The sequence below is a fragment of the Branchiostoma floridae genome, chromosome 11 (assembly GCF_000003815.2).
Source record: "Branchiostoma floridae strain S238N-H82 chromosome 11, Bfl_VNyyK, whole genome shotgun sequence".
Taxonomy (NCBI): Eukaryota; Metazoa; Chordata; class Leptocardii; order Amphioxiformes; family Branchiostomatidae; genus Branchiostoma; species Branchiostoma floridae.
The window spans coordinates 20,463,255-20,486,999 of record NC_049989.1 but is presented as its reverse complement, the minus strand read 5'-3'; the positions used below and the strand labels follow the sequence as shown (position 1 = coordinate 20,486,999).

Below are 23,745 nucleotides of genomic sequence, written 5' to 3'. Positions count from 1 at the left end.
TAAAATCTGTTGCTTGCCAGATTGAAACAGGAGCAATACAATGTGAACCAATCAGAATTGCCCTGAGGAAGGTTCAGTGATGTACCAATCTGCAGATAAAACTATTACAGAGATAGGCTAAACATATTATCCAAACTGCTGTTTTATAGGTTGTGACAGAACCTCCCAATGGCCTGAAGCTGAACCTGAGGAACACCTATCACAAGATCACCGCCACTGCACTGGGAGACTGTCCGCACGAGTACTTTCCCGCGCTGGTGTACGTGCTCGCGTTCTTCCACGCCGTGGTGCAGGAGCGCCGCAAGTACGGGAAGGTCGGGTGGAACATCCCCTACGACTTCAACGAGTCAGACTTCCAGGTGGGTTTCAGTCTTTGATTTCACCTACATGTACCACCTTGGTGTACTCTCATGCTGGAATAATAGCACACTAATAACTGTACATCAATTTATTTCTTCAGAAGTGATATTGACACAACATTGTCTGCGTTGAAGAAAAAAGACATGAAATGCATGGATATAGACCAACTGTTTTTGCTTAATGCGGTTACATCAACTTAAAGTCAGATATTGTTACTGTACATCTTTTGTAATGCAAAATTGGCGTTAGGGTTAAGGTTAGGGAAGGGTTAGAAGGATTAGGGTTGGGGATAGGGTAAGGATTAGGGATAGCGTTAGTGTGTATCTAACCTGTAACCCTGTTCCCCAGGTGTGCATGTCCATCCTACACACATACCTGAGGAAGGCATGTGAGCAGGGAGACCAGAAGGTGCCGTGGGCCAGTCTCAAGTATCTCATCGGGGAGGTGAGTCTGGAAAATTTTATCTATCTTTTTAAAAAATCTGTTTTCTTTCACCAGAATTCCTCTCTCAGTGACTATAGGCATAAAAAGTTAAAGTTGCCCGTACATCAGTAACAGATGCTTTTAGGGTCCATCTCCATTTCTGTAGCCCTTAGGCCACACATTTTTGAAAGCAACTACAGCAGGGGGCTAGTCCACTGGTAGTGATGTGTGTTTAACTCCCATACTCTTCCACATTAGTGCTGAGTGCTAAGCAGAGAAAAGCAGCATGTACCATATTTCTAAAGTCTTGACAATCATATGAATTATGACTCAGCCAGGGAATGGAACTCATAACCTACCGAATGCAAGGCGAACAACTCTACCCACTTGACCATAGAGTTTTGCATATCAAATAACAAAACGATTATCCATGATTGTACCCTTGAATACCTTTATCTCATCATATTACTACTAAAATCCATCCTTCAGGTGATGTACGGCGGCAGAGCCATCGACAACTTTGACCGGCGCATCCTGTCCACCTACATGGACGAGTACCTCGGGGACTTCATCTTCGACACCTTCCAGCCCTTCCATTTCTACGTCAACGAGGAGGTAAGTTAGTTTTGTATCGTCAATGTTACTGAAAATGATGATTGATAAAGATTGATCTTGCTTCAACGAGCTGAATTGTTCCTTGTTCTTCCAGTTTGTAATGTTACCTATATTTAGACAGTAAGTAGAATTTTAAGATTTTATTTTGTATTTTGTAATTTACAGTCGACTCAGGCCAGTCTTAGGTTTCGAGAGACTGCCACCCAGCCTTCCGGATAGTCCTGCCAAAAAGCAATGGATCAGTTGAGGGCGTTTTTTCTCCCATCAAGCATTGTGTGGTTCAAGAACACACTTTGTACTTCCAGTCATTCACAAACTACCCTCTACTACCATTTCATTCTCCCCATCTCATGCAGCTGCATCGCCAGCTTTTTTTAAAAGCATTTCTTGTTTTTTAACAACAGGTTGACTACAAGATCCCTGAGCTGGGACCCAGAGACAACTATGTGGAGGAGATTGAGAATCTTCCGCTGGCAAACACGCCCGAGGTGTTCGGCCTCCACACCAACGCTGAGATCGGCTACTACACGCAGGCAGCCAAGGACATGTGGACCAACATGGTGGACCTGCAGCCGCAAACAGGTAGGAGTCATGGTTATTTCCCATTTATGCAAATTAGGTGTTACTATGCATAGTTCCTGTTTGGTAATTTCTTCAGACAGAACCAACTCCCAATTTACTTTATTTATTTATTTATTGATCTTTAGGGTAGTCCCTTCATTAATGCGAATTATTTGAAAAGAAAATTGAAACTTCCGATTTATCATTGGGTAGCATGCATAGTCTAGTGGTTGGTAAACAAACCCTGCCTCTGGACCAAATGAGTTTGAATCTTGTCTGTTATCTCTTGTCAATTGGCACCAGTTTTCTAGGCCTGATTTGGACCAGTGCAACAACCACGGAAGAGCCAATGACTAGAAGCCATGAGTTTGGTTCTGGCTGTGTTGCACAATGAACAATGAATGGGACAATGAACCTGGTATGATGAAATTTGTTAAAAACTGTACACGACCAGTTAATTCAGTAGATGTCTGACCCTCATCAACGAATCTTCACAGGTGGCTCTAGCACTGGCATCAGTCGTGACGATTACATGAGCAACATCGCCAGCGACATCCAGAAGAAATCTCAGTTTCTTGTCCAGTTGTAGAGAGCAATTTGTCTGTAGCTAAGTATATCTGTTTTCCTCAATGTCCAACTAACCTTCATCTCCACAGTTGGCCCAGCACTGGCATCAGCCGTGACGACTAAATCAGCAATATCTCTGGCGATATCCAGAGGAAATCTCTGTATCTGATGCAGTTGTAGAGTCAGTGATTTGTCTGTAGATGTCTGACCCTCATCAACGAATCTTCACAGGTGGTTCGAGCACTGGCATCAGTCGAGACGACTACATCAGCAACATTGCCAGCGACATCCAGAAGAAGCTCCCGGCCATCTTCGAGCTGGACAAGCTGAAGAAGAAGTACGGAGTGGAGATCTCCCCGACCACCGTGGTGCTGCTACAGGAGCTGGAGCGCTTCAACAAGCTCATCTCCGTCATGGGGAAGACTCTCGCTGAGCTGCAGAGGGTACGGATGCTGTTTTACTGTATTTTAAAATGTACTATAATACTAGTAGTTTGCTTGGTTAGTCTAGCATACAATGTATTTTACTGAAAATAAAGTAAACTGTGAGCTCACTATCCAGCCCTTCCTGGCTGAGCTACAACAAACATCTCTGTCATAGGGAAAACTCTCGCTGAGCTGCAGAGGGTATGGATTCTGTTTTACTGTTATATTACATCACTAGTTTGCTCATTTTAGTTTTTCTTACTTGAAGTAATTAAAAGTGAAATGTGAGCTCACTATCCTGAACCTTTACTGGCTAAGCTACAACAAGCTCATCTCAGTCATGGGGAAGACTCTGGCTGACCTGCAGAGGGTACGGATGCTGTTTTGTTTATAGTTTTGGGTGTGTCCGTGTGTTTGTGTTTCCAGATATTTGTGGTCAGCATAGCTCAAGAACCTGACTTGATGGAGTATGATGATGTTTGGTATGTAGGTAGGTGTTGGGAAGACTCCCAAAGGTCGATTCTGGGCCCCCTGCATGCAACCTTGGTACCCCTTCTTCAACAAACATATTTCATGATGAGCATATTGTAGGAGGTCTTCATCATTTGATAAGCAAAGTAATTTGTTTTTATCCCCTCCCCCATCACAGCAAGTTCCATATATTCTGTGCAGTTTCTATATATTCCCTGGGAGAGATTAAAGTCTGCCATCTCTCATTGTTTTCTTATTTTCCATCCTCTGCAGGCACTGAAGGGTGAGGTTGGAATGTCCAACGTGCTGGACGAGGTTTCGCGGTCGCTGTTTAACGGGCAGATCCCGGCCGTGTGGAGGAAGCTCGCCCCCGACACCCTCAAGTCGCTCGGCAACTGGATGATGCACTTCCAGGGGAGGTTCGACCAGTACACCACATGGGTATGTCCTTGGTTCATTTTTTTTTTAATGGCTTTGTCCAATGCAAGGCCATTCGACCACCTCTAGGCAATGAAGTACATTTTAGGTTGATGGATGATGGAAATTATTTTGCTATGACATAATGGGGTACACTATTTTTGAAGGCTCGAATATTGCATACAGGAGGAAAACAACTGTCGTCAAGAGAGTTCAGTGTCATTAAGGAAGATATTCCCAAACTGAACTTGTAAAAGGCCAACCTCCCTGACACAGGCAGCCATCAGACCTAAGCAACATTCCGCAACGTCCAACCCTTGTAAAACGGAAACAACAGATGCTAAACTGATGAATGAATGAGTGAGCTGACACAGTTTTCATGTGGTTTTCACAGGTGAACGAGGCTGAGCCTCCTGTGATGTGGCTGTCCGGGCTGCACATTCCCGAGTCGTACCTGACGGCTCTCGTGCACTTCTATTTCATTTCTTATAACTGGCACTGTTTCTGCTTTGTTTCCCCCACAGGTGAACGAGGCAGAGCCTCCTGTGATGTGGCTGTCCGGCCTCCACATTCCCGAGTCGTACCTGACGGCTCTCGTTCAGGCCACCTGCCGTAAGAACGGCTGGCCGCTCGACCGCTCCACCCTCTACACCAACGTCACCAAGTTTGCCACTGCAGGGGACGTCACGGAGACCGCTCACCAAGGTTTGTTGTTGTTTTTGTTTCTTTTGCATAAATATCAAAGATGACACCCCTTTTGTACTGTAAAATGACAGTATATAGTATTACATGTACAAGCTGCATATTATCCTCCTACGTAGGGACATCCAACAGCCAAAATGCCTGACAGTGTCTGGATGTGCCCTGCTCTTTCAACCGTCACACTTAGTTCCTGACCGCCCTGCTTATAAATGTTAATGAAGTTACCCTTATACATGCGAGACAGCTTTTGAAAACGGAAAGCCTATTCTCTGATTGGCTGACAGCTGGTTTGGGGGGGTACGTCCACAGGAACTAAGAGTGATGGTTGAAAGAGCAAGGCACATCCAGACAGGCCGTTTGGCTGTTGGATGTCCCTGCGTAGGAGGATGGCTGCATATTCGATGTAAGTCTATTTTTTAAGGCTTGATCAACTTTTACCCAGTGTACCTACTTTACTGTTGAGTCTTTCTGTGCCAGGCAGAAGGCCTGTCCTCCCAAACCCAGGACTTCAACTTCCCCCTTATGTTGCCACTTGCAGGGCTATTTCCCAGAAAAATGTAGATGTACTCTTTTCTTTTAAGTTAGAGTGTTGTTCAACATGCTCAAGATGCGGCTGCCCTCGAACATGATACCTTCAGCTTTGTTCAAAGGAGATTTTCTCCCGAGTCGAATGAAGAAATTTGTTGTGACTAAATCCCAAGGGCACAAGATTGGAGCCTTCTAAGTAGTATGCAGAATGACCTGAATTTAACCTTTGAACTTTGTTCTCCCCAGGGTGCTTTGTGTCAGGGCTGTACCTGGAGGGCGCGGCGTGGGACATGGAGAACAGCTGTCTGATCCGCCAGCCGCCCAAGGTGCTGCTGCAACCCCTCCCCATCCTCAAGGTACAGGACAGACTTTATAGTACACTGTTGTAACAGTATTCTCCATCAGGCGATGACAAGGATGATCTTTGGATGACATCACCAGATGGCCTCGAGTGTAGTGTTAAAAAACTGTTTGTGTTTGTCATATGTGACACCAGCGTGGTATCCTTGAGTGTTTATGTAGTAGTGTAAGACCAAACCACAATTGTACCACTGACAAATTTTTAAAATTAATTAGGAAAATGGATAATTTTCACTGGAGTAAGGGGCCAGTTCCTGGACTAGACAGTTTGGCAGGCAGGCAGAATGACTTTTGGGCATGAATAACTTTGTCAACTGTAAAAGCCATCAATTTACAAAATTTGAGAGTTGTCGTTTTTTCTCAATCGTCAGGTCATCCCCATCGAGGCACACCGCCTGAAGCTGCAGAACACGTTCAAGACGCCGGTGTACACGACCTCGCAGCGCAGGAACGCCATGGGGATCGGGCTGGTGTTCGAGGCGGACTTGGCGACATCCGAACACTCCTCCCACTGGGTGCTGCAGGGCGTCTGCCTCATCCTCAACTCAGATTAGAGTTTCCATCCAAATTTCTGGTTTCCTTCCATCTCAACTGGACACATCTGTTGTTGTTGCTTAAGTTGTTGATTTAAAATTTTTAAACAAAAAAGCAAAATATCGTCTTTGACCTGATAAAAGTGTATCAGAACACTCATGCCATTATTCTTCTCATTTTGATATTACAGTTGGCTGTTATGTGTTATTGATTTAGCTTTGAGAAAAGTGACAAATTTTCCACGTGTACAGAGGGCTTATTCAAGTGACTGTTAACTTTGTTCATAGAAGATTGAGTTCCAGTTATTACATCGTTTGTGACTCAAGTAACAGAGTTTGATGTACTTTGTTTTTGCATGTATTTTGCAGAATATATGAAAACGTATGGAGTCTTGCTTACTAAGAATGCTGTTGTTGTATTATAGCTGTATCCATGAGCTTTTTAAGCAGAGTGCTTACGATATAAGAATGATAATGCTGCTAATATTTGCTCACACAACATGGGATGATGGTGGCTTTCGTCACAACCTCATGTTATACAAATGTATGTACCTACTCAAAAGACTAAGATAAAACAGTCAACTAATGTGCCTGATTTTTAAGAGTTCATGTTACACTTAGTAAAAGACACATAGTGCCTTTTGCACAGCCAAGTAGTAAGATTTACCTTCATCACACTTCATTTTGATGTTACAGTATTTATTTTGATGTTTTCACAAAACAAAGATGTATAGATTTTCAGAATCATATTCCATAGAAAGGTGAATGTTTATAAGAAAGATTGTGTTTGTGTATATTTGGCCACCTCACAGAATGTCTATAGATCTTTGAATTGAAAATCTTCAATGAACTATTTTAGATTGAACCTGGGGTGTAAGATTATATTTTTCTATGTGCCACAGAATAAATGTGCTGTTATCAATCATTATATTTTACGTGAATGTGTTTTTTTATATAGCCATAAAGATTAGATACTGGGATATTCTAAAATGAGACTATAGCAAGTGGTCATATATTAAAATTAGTTTCATAAGGTTGGTACGCATAAGTCACTTGATAACTAGAGTCTTTGTATACAATGAAGTAAATAATTAAAGACGGATGCTTTGGTGACTTACTGTTAAGTACTTTCTTCCTTTTGTTTTAAGTAGTTATGTCCCTTGGAAAGACAACAGTGAGTTATGTCTAAATTAGAGGAAAAATTATCAGAATGCATGTAATACAAAGTTTATTGTATTTAAGTATAGTTAAGCCTGTACAAGTGACCACCTCTATATAAGGAAGACCTGACCATGGATATAAAGTCAAACATTCAAACGTTTAGGACCACCTGGCAATTGATATACAATCAAACCTGTCAAGTGACCACCTCTACATTGCTACTACTTTTTGGTGGTCCCTATATAATTACATTTTGTTTCCCATTGACACAAGCATCAAAAGTCCTATCCATAGTGACCACCAGTTCACACAGACCATCTTTCATTGGTCCCCTAAGTGGCCTTTTGGGGCAGTATTGACTTCATTGTGTTACTTCTCTGGTAAAAATGTATACAGCTTTTCTGGGTTTATACTGACTCTCTTACATTGTGACAACAAACCAGAGAACGTTTTTCACAATGGTGTCGAGCATCTTCTAATGGTGTAGAACACTATGACTAGTCTGTTATTTCCCACTTCCAGATAGTACCTATTTTTTGCCTTGCCGCCGGCAAGGCTTTACGCCAGCTTTCTTCCTTGGACGGACGGACGGACCTTTTAACCTTGCTCTTCCAAAGACCCTTTCAAAGGCCCTTCCAAATCGCCTTTCTCATGGACAAGTTTGACGGCTTAGGCAGACAATGGTACATCCCCGTTGAATTTTAAACCGTCCATTTTACGTATTTGTTTCTGTTTGCGGTCGGTTCTAAAAGCATTTAATATTTGGTTACATTGAATGATTGAAGCGTTTGTATGGTAAAATTCCAAATTCATTTGGAGTGGCATAAAATCAAGTGTATTATCTCGCAACAAGAATTGCATTAGCTTTTCATAAAGATGAAATAATGTCCAAATCAGGCTAATGAATTGTATGTGAATATATAAGTAGCCATGACGTCATCAAAACGTTGGAGACACCTTCCGAGACCGCAGCAAAACGCTAACGTGAGTTTAGGAGAGCGCCAGCTCAAAACGTCACACGAGAAGTCGCAATAGATAATATTTAGGATCATTTTGTTATATTTCAAATATCAACTCTAGTCCTGCGGCCTGTTTTGTTACATTTCCTAGTCTTCATTCTACATCATTTCTTTCAAAGTTATCGCTAATCCAGAAATAAAATGTAACGCTTTGGAATATGTAAGATAATATTCTAGCTACTATATATGTCAAACTTTTATCGTAGTGATTCCTAAAATAATCATTGTTTTATCCGTGTTTTTGTGAGGCCTGTAACTAGATCAGTTTTCTTTGTGCATAATTTGTCGGACATTTTTGTTACCTGGGTGGTATTTCCCTGACATCGTAGGTGAACAAATTATTAACAAGTGTAATAAATGACGCTGGTTTGTCCGGCCGTGAACATAATTTCATAAACACGAAAAGACGAAGTGAATCAAAACAGCCCCCCTCCCCAATCCTTTTCGGACATGCAAGGTTCTATTTTTACACGATTGAGCACATTCGTGTCTTACTTTCTTGCTTACCAAGGACGTTATATTGTGCATACCAACTAACGTTTGCCATCTTTAAATGTCTACTCAGGACTGTTTCTATCGTATTGCCTTCATTTTGGTCCCATTTTTTAAAAAGATTTATGCTGTCGGTGGAGGAGGGGAGCAGATCCTCTCCAACAAATATGAAGAAATGCCAAGAAATTGGCTACCATTTAGTCATGTCAAGGTCTTTTTAAACCTCCTTTGTCGTATGTTTAGAAACCACTAGTATTCTATCAATTAAATATACATATGCTCTTTCAGTTGGTTTTAATGTTGACACAAGAAATTGTTTTCCTTCTCTTTCAGTCTTCGATTGCAGATTTCTTCACAGCACAGACCAGAGCCGTGTTAAAGCCAAAGTGTATATTGAATGAAATACGCCATCAAGTAGACAAAGTCTAATCACTGCCACTTATTACCAATCCTTGCCATCGTGCAGACTGTGCTTTTGCACTCAATCTTCCAACCCCTGCCACCGTGCAGACTGTGCATTCGCACTCAATACAACAAGTTCAACCTCTGCCACCGTACAGACTGTATTGTGATGGTCCTATTGTGATTAGCACAAATGCACGCTGCTCTGATGAACTACATCAAATATTGCAATATACAAAGTAATGCCATCTGATAAACAACACGTTTCATATAAGTTGTCAAATTTGTCAAAAGACAATTAATTTATTTTTGACTAACTGTTCAATCTTACCATAGTACATATACCTGAACTGCAGTCATTCATATAGTCAGGGTTCTCCCCAGAATCTTTTAGTATAGTGGAGGGGCTGGCAAAAATAATCCAAACCAACGCGCTGCGCTTTCATGAAAATTTGTTCATTTTGCATGACAGATGGTGTCAAATACTACAAGTACAATATAGTGTTGTGACTCCTTTGTTGTGAAGTGTCAAAACCACTATTGCTTTGACCATCGCCCATTCACAAGTTTTTGCAGACAATGCCAACTGGAAAAGTGATACCACAAAAATCTGTGAATTTTCATTAAAATTAGCAAAACTAATCAGGAAAATAGGGAAGAAACACACTAGATTTCAAATGTAGTATAGTGGAGCTGGGCTGGAGTATAGTGGAGAGCCTCCCTTATTCCATCATTTGGGGAGGACTCTGATATAGTACCCTCTCAACTTACCACAGTACCTCAAATTGTGCAAGCAGTACCCACTCAGCTCACCACAGTACCTGGACTCCAGCCATGCATGCAGCTCCTACTAAGCTGACCACAATACATGGACGCCTGCTATGCATGCAGTACCCACTCAGGTATCCACAATACCTGGACTCCAGCCATGCATGCAGTACCCACTCAGCTGACCACAGTACCTGGACTCCTGCTGTGCATGCAGTACCCACTCAGCTGGCCACAATACCTGGACGCCTGCTATGCATGCAGTACCCTCTCAGCTGACCACAGTACCTGAACTCCTGCTAAGCATACAGTACCCACTCAGCTGCCCTTTCACAGAAATGAAATAAATTAAAATTGTTACTGTATATCCTTGAAATAATGTCTAATTATTTCATATTTATTAGTGGTCGAGGGTCAGAAAATGCAAGGTCATATTTTAAGACACCTACATATATTTCCAACAAGATTAACAGATCAATACAAGGCTTTGGCTACCATAATACGTATTCAGCAGACAAGCAAATTATCCCTACTGCACGCCAAGGCATAGCATTTTGCCTTGCTGGGCTTGAAGTGCCGACCTACCTTTTCCTGACGATATTCCTACCACGCGGCAAGGCACAGCTTTTTTAAAAAGATTTCTTGTTTTAAGAATGAACTATTTTCACTTTCAGTTTCCACTGCACTACAGAAGGTCCATCACACTCCTCTTGCTGCCCTCATACTTTAATGTACATATTTTTGTTTCAAGGGGACGTTTACAGTTGCACTGCTTTTGAGTTCACAATAATGCTGGCGTCAGCAAACATTTACAGTAAGTCTCAATTCTTCCAGAATCTGATGTTGGTTCCATCCATAATATTGTTTCGCGTAGTAGACTCTCCAAGCAGAGGTTGGCTCTGGCAGGCTTTTAATGTTGTTTTTTTAAGGATGGGAGATCGTTTTATTGGTCTTCATATTTTGCACTGTTTCTTTATGTCATATGACCGTGACCAAGAAAAGAAAGCCCAATAAAAACACCTAAAAACATCAACATCCGAACCTCTGCATGGAGAGTAGTTTTACCAACACGGCAGATTAACTTTCATGTAAAGATTCTAAGATTTACAGAACTCTACAAAGCTTAGCTCCTGGGGATCCCTGCCGCGTCCCTTTGGGGCAGGAAAAGCCTCAGCTTCTGTTTGTGCTCTGTCGACAAAGGGATCGACCTGGAAAAATAAAATTTTAAAACAAACATGACTTTAAAATAACAAGTGCAAACAGCCACAAAAATTAATGTGCCTTTGATGATACATCTAATAGAACTACTAGTAGGTAAAAGGCAAAGGTAGTCCCATAGCCTTTCTGAGGCCATAGGGGCAATGGGTTGTTATCCACTATGTCTAGGGTCCAGTATTGGAAGGTGGAGTCCATCGCACTTCTTCCACTGCCATCTACATGCCCCTCCCCAACCAAAGTCAGGCACTCAATTTTACACCTGGGTGCAGTGAGGATAGCCATGTTAAGTGCTTTTCCCAAGGGCACAATGGTTGGCATGTCAGGGAATCGAAACCCAGGACCTTTGAGTTATGGGCCAAACACCCTAACCATTACGCCAACACAATGCCATACAACAGACCTACTCATCATCATCATCATCCCACACCTCTGCTTTCATCTTGAGTTCTCAATAAATTTGCTAAAGGAGCCATGAAATTAAGTCGGTGTGGCGTCATAAAGTTAGAGGAAGATACCTACTCCACATGCTTGCCGAACACGTTGACAATATGGTACAGGGCAGTGGTGGCGGCAGGCAGCAGAGAAAACCGCATGTTCTGGCTGGAAACGTCCCGTTGGCATGACAACCAAGCATGCTGGGAGGGACGACTTCCAGCCAACGGCATCTTGAAATGTCGGTCCAGCGCCTGCATGTAGACAGAAAAAAATGGATTTTACTGGCAGTTAGGGTTATTCACATAGAATCTAAAGCCAGGTAATATATAAGTGGGGCATCTCACTTGGAGAAAGTAAGTTGTTGAAGAGAATTTCCTGGACTGTTGTCACTCTAACAGTCAGTGCCCTGTGCATACAGAAAATGCATCTTTGCCATAAGCAAACTCTTCATCAGCAATTCCAGATAACTAAAGCTAACTTGAAGTAAACCCAGGAAATAAGGCATCGTCTCTCTTCCTACAGTTAAGGTTCTTGGTTTGAATCCCCGGAAGGCCCCAATGTCTTTTCAGTTAGTCCTGTTTCGTCAGACCAGTTTAAATATCAATCAAGTGTCTGCACGCCCGAGTTTAAGACTGGGCCACGGATGACCCGATCAAATGTTTGGGAAGACACACCTTGGGCTACTACAATAATCCACAACAATGATGCCAGGGCTCTAGCCAGCTCGAAATTTTTTTCCGTCAGCCAATTCCCATTGTCGCGAAAATTGCGAAAACGCTCTTCCATGAGTTAGAACGACTGAACTGAGACCTTGAAAAATGGGTTTTTAATGAGATTATCGTATGCTAAAGGGCGCCGACACACTTTGTCAACAATAATAACAATAGCAAAACAAACAGTGTGTGGCTTTTACGGCCGTGGACAGCGTACCCAAGCCGCCTGTAGCTTCCACCAAGGATTTTTGTCGATCAAGGTTGACGGATTGGTTTTAAAATTTTTCCGTCACACGCAGCAAATTTCCGTCAATTGACGGAAAAACGGACGCTGGCTAGAGCCCTGAATGATGCAAAACTACTAACCTCATGCAGTCCTATCAGGGCAGTGAGGATGTCAGGCAGGGACTTCTGCACGACCCCGTAGGTGTCCTCAGTGTAGGAGGCTGCCACAAGGTGGGACAGGCCTGCAGGTCAGAGGTTACAGGTGTAGTTTGAAAAGTACAATGTAGTTCAAAAGTCTACAAAGTATATAACTTAAGGTTTAGTTTTTCTATTCTATTCTATTTACTTCAGAAGGAATAAGGTTAAAACAACTTTGCCTATCATGAACTCTCCTCTTACATGACTTGTATATAACACATACAAAAGCAAGATCAACAAAATAAAAATAAAAACAATGACATGAAAAGAAACACAGATCTAAATAAGAAATTAAGGTCCATTTGCAATAATTCACGTCTTCATCTGGTTAAGCTTAGTTGGCTAAGTGTGGCTAATGGACACTACTGACTTGTATACAATAACATTTAGAGGCTGTGTACCTAACCAAATTTTCAGGTACAGGTACAGGTACACGGGTTTAGGTACAGGTCCAGACCTACACCTGTACCTAAAAAAGTTTAACCAAATATATGTAAGTTAAACATGTAGCTAACTGTCTTTTCTAGTGATAAATTGTCATCTTTGTATGGGCAATTACATATTTGAATCTCCAAACAATTTCTTTGCAAGTTTTCTTAAGTTTCAACTGCAAGATTATCACCATTGTCATTGTTGATTCGGGATTTACTTGTTCAGCAGTCTTAAAAAGTAGTGTTTAATAGTGATTTAGTTTGTTTAGGTACAGGTACAGGTACACAGATGTTTAGGTCCGGACCTGTACCTAAACAATTTTTTAGGTACGGTACAGGTACGGGTATTTAGGTACACAGCCCTAACAAACCCAAAATTTTAATGTGCATGGAAGACATGAGTAAGTACCTTCCAGAACCCAGACCAACAGCTGGGCATCCTGGAACAGCTCTGCACTGGCAGCTTCTGGCAGCTGGAGGGGGCACAGAGGTCAAAGGTTAGAGGTGAGGACACCAAACATACATTGAAGTTATGTCTCTCCTTCAGTAGTAGACTTCTTCGAGAAAAGCTTTGGGCATTGACAAGTCTTGATGTTTCTGACTTAAGGAGAAGGGATGTATTAGTGTAGTATCCAGGAGTGGTCTTTTGCAGTGAGAAAACTGTTTAAAAAGACGTGGTGTTGCGTGATGTAACAGCAAGGTGTTCGAGTCAACACCCAGAAGTCCTAGGTTTGAGTCCCTTGATATGCTACGATGTTGTGTCCACTTCAAAGGCACTTCAAAATCTGAATTCCATCACTTCATTCACTTGGAATTCACTTCACTCACAGGTGAAAATGAGTACCTATAGATTCTGTCAGGGAGTGCAATACACCTAATGCAATGCAACAAAAAAAAGAAAGAAGCATTTTCCCCACCTGCTGTAAGAAGTACGCCAGGACAGGTGTTCTCCTCAACCCCAAGGTGACCTTCTCCAGCTTTCCTGGTGCCTGCCCACCTCCCACTCCCACCTTCTGTGACCCTTGAACCCTGGTGGGGTCAGGGCTTAACCTCTGACCTGTGACCCCAATGTTCTGTCGGCAGGCTGCTAGCCGGTTGGTGAGGGAATCTAGCACGGCTAGGCTGGATGTACTCACAGTCTTCCATACATAAGGATGGCCACCTGCACAGAAAAAAACACATTAAATTTACCTATCAATCAATGAATGACTCTACATGTAACAGCGTTCCATAGATACATAAAAGTTGCTTCCTGTGTTAGCAGCGGTTGAAAAAAAGTCAAGCTTTACTCCATTAATTGACTAATCAACCAATCAAGACTGCCTTCAGGTCATTCAAAAATGGAAAATAATGAATAGCAAGCGAGGTCAAATGTGAAATGGGGCACATGTAGGTAAACTATAAACTTAAACCTGAAAAGGCAACATTCAGCAATGGTTAATCAAGTTCCTTCATCAAAGTTGACTTGAAATAAGGTTGCAATAACAAAAAAGATCAAAGTCATACTTGCCTTTTCATCTATGGAACAAATTGAAAAGTATAAAACTTGAGAAAGCGGAACAGTTCCCCACCTGGCTGACTGAGGCTGAAGATGTGTCTCCTGCGCTGGGGTGAGAACTGGGCTAACAGGGACAGGTCCAGGAAACCGAGGTACTGGCAAAATGAGAACAAAAACATGTTTAACCAATTTTTCTAGTTAGCTGTACTTGCATTGAATTCTTCTGCCAGTTCATTCTAGTGATGCTGAAATAGAGTGATGGATGTCATGTCCAGAAGAAAATCTGTGTTACTTATCCAGTTGTAGAGATTGAATTTTATTTGGATGTCTATAACTTTGAAGTTCGTACAGAAACATTGTTTTGTTTGCTGGTAAATCGCCTAAACTTATTGAAAGTCTTGATTTGCAAATGGTAACTTGATTTTAGCGACTATCGCAGTCAATATCAAACCACTAACATTTCATCATCACAATTATTTGATCACTCAACACTTGAGACAGTGATGTTTGTTCCCAGCACTAGAATTAAATTCTGGGAACTACAACTTTTTGCCCAAAAGCTAAAATTACTGACTCCAATATTACTTAAACTTAGGAAACTTTTAAGAACCAAATCAAACCCAACCATGAGAATTATAAGATGATAGTAATACCTGGACCAAAGGCACGTCCTGACACTGGACAGCATCTGACAGATATCTGTCAGTCTGGTCAGCTAGGCTGGAGGCCACCTCAAACTTGAAAACCTAGTAGACAAGAAACACACATATGATGCAAAAACACACTACATGTACAATAACTTATATTGGAAGAGACTACTGATACATGCAGTGTGTTTGCACATAAGGGATTATGATTTAAATAGGTATTGTTTGCAATGCTGGATGGCAAATTCTGAATGTTGCTAATGTATGCAAATCTGAATAATTATGTCTCTTCACTACAATAGAAGTACATATGCAAATTTATAGGAAGGACTCTTCCAAGTTAAAAAACCAGCATGGAGGCTTTCAGGTGCAAACACTCTGTAGAACATGTCTTTAACAGTGCAAATTCTAAAATAGCTACTTCTGTACTGTCATTAGTTGAGACATTAAATGTTCAACTTTGAAGCTTATAATCTACAGATTCACAGGAAGGTTTCAATGTCTCTAATAAATTTACAGGAAGACTCTGCATCAAACTTAGAAGAAGCTTGCTTTAAATACGTCAATGTGTTTATCTGAAGTGCATAATGGCAACAGAAACCTGAGTTACTTCTTGTAAAACCATATCAAGTACATTTATAAGACGAAAAAACATGTATCTGACAGTGTATTTGGTGACAACAATGAACAAACTTGTGTAAGGGAGCTGTATATCAACAAAATATCAAACATTCACCTAAAACAATAAACAACCACAGACCTGAGCGTGGAAGATGTGCAGCATCAGCCATGATGTGTCCAGCAGACAGAACATGAAGGTTCCACCGACAGCTGTCTGCCACAGGAGACCCACGTCCAACAGGCCATGCAGGCTGCCGATATCCACAGGGCTGGTAACCATAGCAAATATATAACAATAAACAATAACAATAAACAATAACAACGACAGGAGACCCACGTCTATCAGGCCATGCAGGCTGCCGATGTCCACAGGGCTGGAAGGGTAGCCACAACCAAAACACAACAATAAACAATAACAACAACAGGAGACCCACGTCCAGCAGGCCATGCAGACTGCCGATGTCCACTGGGCTGGAGTATACAGACAGGAAGGACAGTGAATTAATGAATCTACTGCAATAGGTGTTGCTACATATAAAATATTAAGAATTTATATAACAGTAATTGTTAATTCAATGACGTACAGCCTGGTGAAACTATCAATTTATTGAAGGACAAATGGCAGTGACATTTAAAGTAAAAGTGATCTTTTTAGCTCATCACTGAATAGCTACTATTCCACTAGTCATGAGAAGACAGACGCAGTGTACAGTATTTACAGGTTCATTGTATCAGGGAAATTCTCCTAGCTCTACTTGTAAGCTTTGTGCTACAAAACTTGTACATGTACTTTGTTCACATACCTGGGCTTCAGTCGGAGCAGGGCACACATTGTGATTGCCCAGTTTTCACCCTGACTACAACCATACGTTGTGATTGCCCAGTTTTCACCCTTACTACAACCATACGTTGTGATTGCCCAGTTTTCACCCTGACTACAACCATACGTTACAATAAAAACATGTACGGTATAACTGTTGTGACAGTTTTGTGCGCATGCATGGAAACCACCTGGTTCACATTCATTTTTGTCTGTGGAGAAAGGTGAAAATTCAATGTTTTGTAGAGACTTTTAGATGGTAAAAGTATAGACTGCCACTTTCATGTACAAAGGTCACCAGGGTGGTAGGAAGTTCGGTTGTCTGCATGGTGGTGGTTGTAGGTCTCCTCGTTGTAGTTGTGGTTGGCGGCAGTTCATAGCGCTCGCTGTTGCAGAAATCTGATATGCAACACTGGAAGCAGGAATAGTACGTTTTGTGTTCTCTGTTGCTTTTTCTATCGTATTTTTCGTTCTCCAAAACCGCCCGACCCGGCCCTGGATCGAAACGTTCCACATCTGAATAAAGTTTATATTCACTATCACCTCTAAAAAAAACAATGAAGGAAACGGTCACGATTTTTCCAACCAACATCTGGTTGGAGAGTAACACTAATTACTTTTCTTGGCTTTCAGATATTTTTATTAAGATATGTAAAATGTTTTTAAGAGGAGATGAAAAAAGAACAGTAGGAGGTAAAAGTGATTGTACTGCTGTACGGGAAAAGTGAAAATGTCACAGGCTGTGATAATCAGTACAGTAAAGACGTGCCCGCATACATCTAATATGTACCCGGTACATGGGCGAGTAAGGTGCAGATAGTCAGGCACTAATGTGACCTCCAGGTGGTCTGCCATGCACGTGCACATCAACTACTCGCACAAGAACATGTACTACTGCCAGGTGAGTAAACAACAAACAAACAAACAAACACATCAACTACTCGCACAAGAACATGTACTACAGACAGGGTCTTTTGTGTGGGCAGTCTGACTGGGACTGTTTTGTCTTGCATGAGTTGTACCAAGCTAGTGCAAGGCTAGACCAGTTACTGTACCTGGAATGAACCTTCCTTTAAATTTGATGAAAGCCATCACTGTGAGGAGTCTCCAGGGTAATAGAACAGGAAGTAAGAACCTAACAAGTTGACATATCCTCCTACCCAACATCATGGCACACTGCCAGTACAAGGACTCAAACAAAGGCGGTCTTCAGTGATTCAGGAGTTCCCTGTAGATTCTGGACCAATTGGGTAGATATTCATGCTGTCAGTGTCCATATCCACATCCATGGCCAGCAGGTCGGGCTGGGTGAGGTCGGGAACGGGCGCGCCGACCGTTGTCTTGTCTTCAGGGTTGTAGACCATCTGCTCCAGGATGGTTTTGTGGTCACGCGGGTGCAGAAACTGCAGAATGTTCTCCCCGATCATGTGTGCCTCTTTTACATAAACCAATAAAAACATGTACGGGAAGGCCTGAGATCTTCATTTAAATCCTCAGCCTACCTGACCCCAAAACATGATATGTCTCTTTTAGAGGTGTCCAGCAGACAGAACAGGAAGGTTCCACCGACAGCTGTCTGCCACAGGAGACCCACGTCTATCAGGCCATGCAGGCTGCCGATGTCTACTGGGCTGGTAACCATAGCAAATATACAACAATAAACAACAACAACAATAACAACAACAGGAGACCCACGTCAAGAAGGCCATGCAGGCTGCCGATGTCTACTGGGCTGGTAACCATAGCAAATATACAACAATAAACAACAACAACAATAACAACAACAGGAGACCCACGTCAAGAAGGCCATGCAGGCTGCCGATGTCTACTGGGCTGGTAACCATAGCAAATATACAACAATAAACAACAACAATAAACAATAACAACAACAGGAGCCCCATGTCCAGTAGGCCATGCAGGCAGCCGATGTCTACTGGGCTGGTAACCATAGCAAATATACAACAATAAACAACAACAACAACAACAGGAGACCCACGTCTAACAGGCCATGCAGGTTGCCAATGTCCACGGGGCTGAAGTATACAGACATGAAGGACAATGAATAAAGAGACTCTTTTCTACACAAACATTGCCTTATTTCCACCAACGTTTAGGAGATGTCTAACACCTTCATCAGGGCAATTCTGACTGGTTCCTACTGTGCAGCTGCAATAGCTGTTGCTGCATACAGATGTCACAAATGTAAAGTATTTACAGTCATCGTTTATTCAGTGATATAACAAGTTGATGAAACTATTAATGGGAGAAGGACAATGGCAATGACATTTAAATTAAAAGTGATATTTTTAGCTCACTCAAGAGCTATTCTTTCACTAGTCATGTCTGAGAAGACACTATGTGAAGTATTTACAGGTTCATTGTATCAGGGAAATTCCCCCAGCTCTTCAACAAGCACAATTAACTGGTGGTGTTTTTAACATATTGCAAATTGACATCACTTTTTTCACGTACCTGGGCTTCAGTCGGAGCAGTGCACACATCCAAGTCTTCACACCATGACCTAAACAGGGAGATAAAACAAGATAAGAAGACACAAAAAACAAGTGACTCTTTGTCTGCATCTTAGAGTGTTGGGCAGTTGTTAAGGTAGTAGTGCAGTGAATTCCAAGATAGATATCTAAAACCTAATTCCTATTATGAGTACTAGTTAGGTTACATGCAGAATGAACTGCATCAGACAGATGGCTCTGTTAGGACAGTAGATTCATGAAGTAGAAATTAATTTGGAAGGCATTAATAATCAAAACATTCAAATTCTTTACCTTTAAAAGGTGGGTATGTCACTACCTGGATGTCTAACCTTCATTGTCATACCTAGTATATAGCTCCAACTCTACCTGCACTAAAACATACCCTGAGCATATGCAGGTTGTATTCCCAGGCCCACTTACCCAGTAGGTAGTAGCCCAGGTAGTACCCAGGTAAGAGCCGCACTACTCGGGAGGCGGAGTCAACCACTAGCCGGGGGAGGAGGGTCCGCACTCGGAAAAACTTGGCTTGCTGAAAAGAAACACAGGATGAAAATCGGACTGTATCTGAGTGTATAGCTGACATTACTGCCTTTTAGAATAACACATCAGCATCTTTATTGCTTAAGTACATCTGCCCTTTATCTGTATACCTATGGCCAAACACACCATGGTCAGCTTCTGTCTCTATATCTGTATAGTCAATTATCATATAGCCAGGGGACGTGGACCAATCAGAAGGCCCCATTTCATGCTGGCTATGACGCCGTAACAGATGGAAAATCATCAACAGCCGTGCATTAATCGTTTTCATTAATGCACGTGTGTTTTTTTGGGGATTTATTCGGTGGTTATAGCAAAGGACCAGGCGTTATGACACCATATACACCTCGGGGCGGGTCATTAACCCTTAATTAACCACCCTTCCGTTTACACCAGCTTTCCAGGCACATGGCAAGATGGCAGCTGACTATATCCTATTATACCTGGCATACCTACATGTAGCCTTTGAACATCTAGCTGCAAGTGTTTAGTCAGTCATTCAGTATCCACTATTAGACCCTACTGCTGTGAGAATCCCTGACACAAAGGTGGGCAGCAGTTGGTTAGCTTTCACACTTTTTACCAAAAAAAGTAGCCTCGCAGATATTGCGTTTTTCTACTATAACATTCAGCCTCACCTGGATAACAGGGAACTGTAGCCGATGTCTGCTATGTAGGAAGTACTGCACACTATAACACAGGCCCTGTCATGGGAAGCAATAAAAAAAAAAAAAGAACAAAAAAAATCAATTTGAGAACATGGAAAGTGCAAATTCTTCGTAAGTTTATTTCTTTTAAATAAATCATAGTATAACAACCTGCACCTAGCCATTGGGGCAAAATTTTTTAGTAAAAGGACTTTGATTATTGTCCAAAATGTACAAGACTAAACTGACAAGAAGACACACAAAGCTTAGAATATTAGATTTTAAAGACAAAATCTGTGGAGCATTCTGTGAAATCGCTCAGCTGCTGAGAAGTCACAAACATGCGGCAGCTTCAGTGATCATAGGATACCTGCTTTATATTATTATTTACTGACACTGCTGGCATCCTAACTGCTAAATGCAATTGCAATAGGTACTTACCAGAAAGGCTCCAGAGAACACCACAAAAACACTCTTCTCATTCAGGCAGTGGACTGGTCCAACTGTCCCCCTGCAAAACATATCACAAACCAGACGAACATCAACAACAAAAGTTTGTAGATTGTAGTGTAATAAGCCAAGAGTCATGTCCTAATCAAGGATCGCAAACAAATACTTCTTTTATTGGTTTGGCTGTTCACAACACACAGCCAGGGTTGCAAACTACCCTCTGGTACTAGTATTACGAAGGGCTATGCTATCAGAGACAATATGAGTTAGTTGAATTTAACATGGACAGGATTACAAAACAGTAACAATATTCTTAGTACATAAGAAAAACTAATAAAAAACATGAAACTTGGCAATGGATAGAGCATCTATCTACTAGTAGATCCTTGTCTTAGCTGGAGGCCTAGGATTCACCTCTTTCTCAGATCTCACTCAAAGAAATATTTGTAAGAACATCAATCCAAAATTAAACTTTTTAGAATCATCTACAAGTGTCTTGACTGACCCCATGTTCTGGTCTGACCCTTGACACGGCAGCGACAGGGATGAAAACTGTGGACCAATCAGGGCTGCTGCACAGTATGACATCACCATTGCCATGACGACATGCATCCCAGCATGCATCAGGCTGGAGGGGCTGAGCAGCTGGACCAGCCTGGCCAGTCTTGTCTGAGGGATCTTGGGAGACACTGGGGAGGAAAATTTGTGTTTGAATGTCAAGGTCGCATAACACAGTATTTATGGGCGACCCCCGTGGACATAAGTAGGTCGGGCACAAAATAGGGCGTCGCAGTTCTTGAAAAGCCATAGAAATTGTTCTGTGCACGTCAGCGAGTCGGAAACTATGGTGGATAGTAGAGGAATATGTAAGTTTTGAGGCCATATGAGTTGGGTTACGATGTTTGTTTGGCTGGGTAGAATTTCGCGCACGAATCCGGTTCCCACTACTTCCGTGTGTCGGCTGCAGTATGGTGACCTCCGCTGGGGGTCATTTCAAAGTGTTCTTTCTGGGAAAACGAGCAGACAAACTTCTGCTCATTTTGACATATTTTGTAGACTCTACCCTGAACTCCAACATATTGAATTCTTGTTCATTACTTTTGCACCCTGGTATATTTTTTTAGTCGTCGAACCACCTCACTTTGGGGTCCTTAACTATAGAAATCCCCATAGGCAAAAAACTGTGTTCTGCTACCTCAAAGGAACGGTTGTCCTACAATACATCTAACAGAGATCGCTGATGAGCGTCCAAAATCAGCCCTAATTAGCCCTGTGTAAGCTTCAATTCTATTTCTTGCAAGAAGTAAAAAGCATGATTCAAAAGACCACATTACACACAAAATGTAAAGCAATTTGTTTTGTTTTTTCACTAAGCCAATTTTTCAAATCTTTAGTCGCTCAGCCTTTGCAATGCAATCACGGCCTCTAGCAGAAAAGACGAAATGATCACTAATACAAAAATGAACTTAACTGCAAATATCCTTCCTAATAAAGAAACTACAAGGTATTATTTAATTGCATGAAACTTCATGTGTTTTTGGTACGTAATGTCCAAATTTTTGCATTGTCTTGGACATAGTCATGTTTTGCGTATGTCTCAGTGGCCTTCAACTTTGACATTTTACCCACAATGCACCACACTGTGCATGCACAGATCAAACTGTGATGCAGCTTATACCTACCAGTGAGGTGTCTGGCATGACTGGTCCCTGCCACCACCACCACCCCCCACAGCAGCAGCAGGTAACCCCAGTTGTACGGTGACAGGGCTTCAAACAGACAACCTGCAAGGTAAACAAAAAAACAACAATAACAGCCTTGTCAAAACAAGGCGGCAGGCGGCGATTTTAGCCGCCTACTTACATTTTTCCAGCCGGCTACTTTGGGGTAGAATTTCAAAAAATAAAAGTTTAAGTCCAGTGCTCTCTGTTACAAAATCCCCCAGCAATTTGTTTTGATAAACCTCTGGCAGTTTTCTGATAGTTGGCCCCCGGTTAGGGGTCATAGCGGGGAACCTATGCCAAATTTTTTTGAAATTCAGGATTTTTTTTGTCAATTCAAAGTTTAAAGATAACAATAAAAGTTACCCAAAATACACCCCCAAACCATATTTAGGGGTCTAAATTTAAAAATTTTCCCAGGCCCCCCAGACCTCCCCCCCTACAGGACGGGGGTACATCCCCCTCCCGTACCTACCCCCCGCTCGCCACTTCGTGGCTCGCCGCAAGCCGCTAAGCGCCTTGCCTGCTACTTTCATATATTAGCCCTCTACTCTAAAAGTTTGTGACGAGGCTGAATAACAACTCAAAAGACAACAAAGTGATATTGTGGAAAACCTAAACTTTACCTAACCAACATCAAGTTTAATTGGGACTTACCCCAAGTAAAGTTTAGTTTTTCCACAATGTCATTTACCAACACAGATGACCTTTCATGCTAACAAAGCGATATTGATCGATTTGAGCTTAATAAACAGCTATTTTCCATTGGTCACGACAGAGAAGACAGATGCTATATATATAGTGTGTGTTATGTAACATGCCAAGGAAATTCCCCTAGCTCTTCACCACAAGCACAATGAATAGTGGACCACGGCTTAAAGTCCCAGCATGCATGTCAGATGAGCGACACAACTGGAATCAAACTCAGAGCTGCTAGTTCCTGAGGCAAGGCCACTAAACTCTACACATACCAATTAGCACCTTGACTATGCACTTGTCACACCACCCCAAAGATAAAGTGTGTGAGTGAGTGAGTGAGACTTGTTGAATATCACATTACCAACGATCCAGCGCCAGGGATGCAGCAGGTCCACCTGGGTTGTAAGGAGGAGGCCGTACACCCCCGCAGGCACTAATAGTACAGCCCACAGCTGGCTGGCAATGGTGCGGAACAGGAACACCTGGGGAGGGAACAGATGGTATGGTCCAGTTTGGGGAGGTACAGGTCTTAACAACAAACGACATTACCCATTCTGATCACCCTTAGACTAGAGTTACCTAGACA

The 23,745-nt window shown here is 42.0% G+C and overlaps 2 protein-coding genes across 2 annotated transcripts in view; one reads left to right on the top strand and one right to left on the bottom strand.

Annotated features, from left to right (window-relative positions):
* The window catches only part of LOC118426294 (dynein heavy chain 10, axonemal-like), a gene marked incomplete in the record, with an annotated part of 69,271 nt that extends 62,196 nt beyond the window's left edge, over positions 1 to 7,075 (top strand). The window contains 9 exon segments of the mRNA XM_035835598.1: positions 150 to 359; positions 709 to 804; positions 1,273 to 1,398; positions 1,803 to 1,980; positions 2,758 to 2,969; positions 3,696 to 3,863; positions 4,364 to 4,544; positions 5,316 to 5,425; positions 5,801 to 7,075. Of these exon segments, the coding sequence (XP_035691491.1) occupies positions 150 to 359; positions 709 to 804; positions 1,273 to 1,398; positions 1,803 to 1,980; positions 2,758 to 2,969; positions 3,696 to 3,863; positions 4,364 to 4,544; positions 5,316 to 5,425; positions 5,801 to 5,983 (1,464 nt within the window).
* Positions 7,076 to 9,314: 2,239 nt separating this feature from the next.
* LOC118426276 (nucleoporin NDC1-like) overlaps positions 9,315 to 23,745 on the bottom strand; it is a 16,760-nt gene continuing 2,329 nt past the window's right edge. Inside the window, exons 2-16 of the mRNA XM_035835572.1 lie at positions 23,521 to 23,641; positions 22,422 to 22,523; positions 21,245 to 21,428; positions 20,731 to 20,800; positions 20,281 to 20,346; positions 19,523 to 19,631; positions 19,083 to 19,131; positions 15,930 to 16,059; positions 15,176 to 15,268; positions 14,596 to 14,677; positions 13,942 to 14,186; positions 13,434 to 13,497; positions 12,537 to 12,637; positions 11,542 to 11,708; positions 9,315 to 11,012 (exon numbers count right to left, since the gene is read on the bottom strand). Of these exons, the coding sequence (XP_035691465.1) occupies positions 10,928 to 11,012; positions 11,542 to 11,708; positions 12,537 to 12,637; positions 13,434 to 13,497; positions 13,942 to 14,186; positions 14,596 to 14,677; positions 15,176 to 15,268; positions 15,930 to 16,059; positions 19,083 to 19,131; positions 19,523 to 19,631; positions 20,281 to 20,346; positions 20,731 to 20,800; positions 21,245 to 21,428; positions 22,422 to 22,523; positions 23,521 to 23,641 (1,668 nt within the window). The 3' untranslated portion in view covers positions 9,315 to 10,927. The remainder of the gene's footprint in view (positions 11,013 to 11,541; positions 11,709 to 12,536; positions 12,638 to 13,433; positions 13,498 to 13,941; positions 14,187 to 14,595; positions 14,678 to 15,175; positions 15,269 to 15,929; positions 16,060 to 19,082; positions 19,132 to 19,522; positions 19,632 to 20,280; positions 20,347 to 20,730; positions 20,801 to 21,244; positions 21,429 to 22,421; positions 22,524 to 23,520; positions 23,642 to 23,745) is intronic.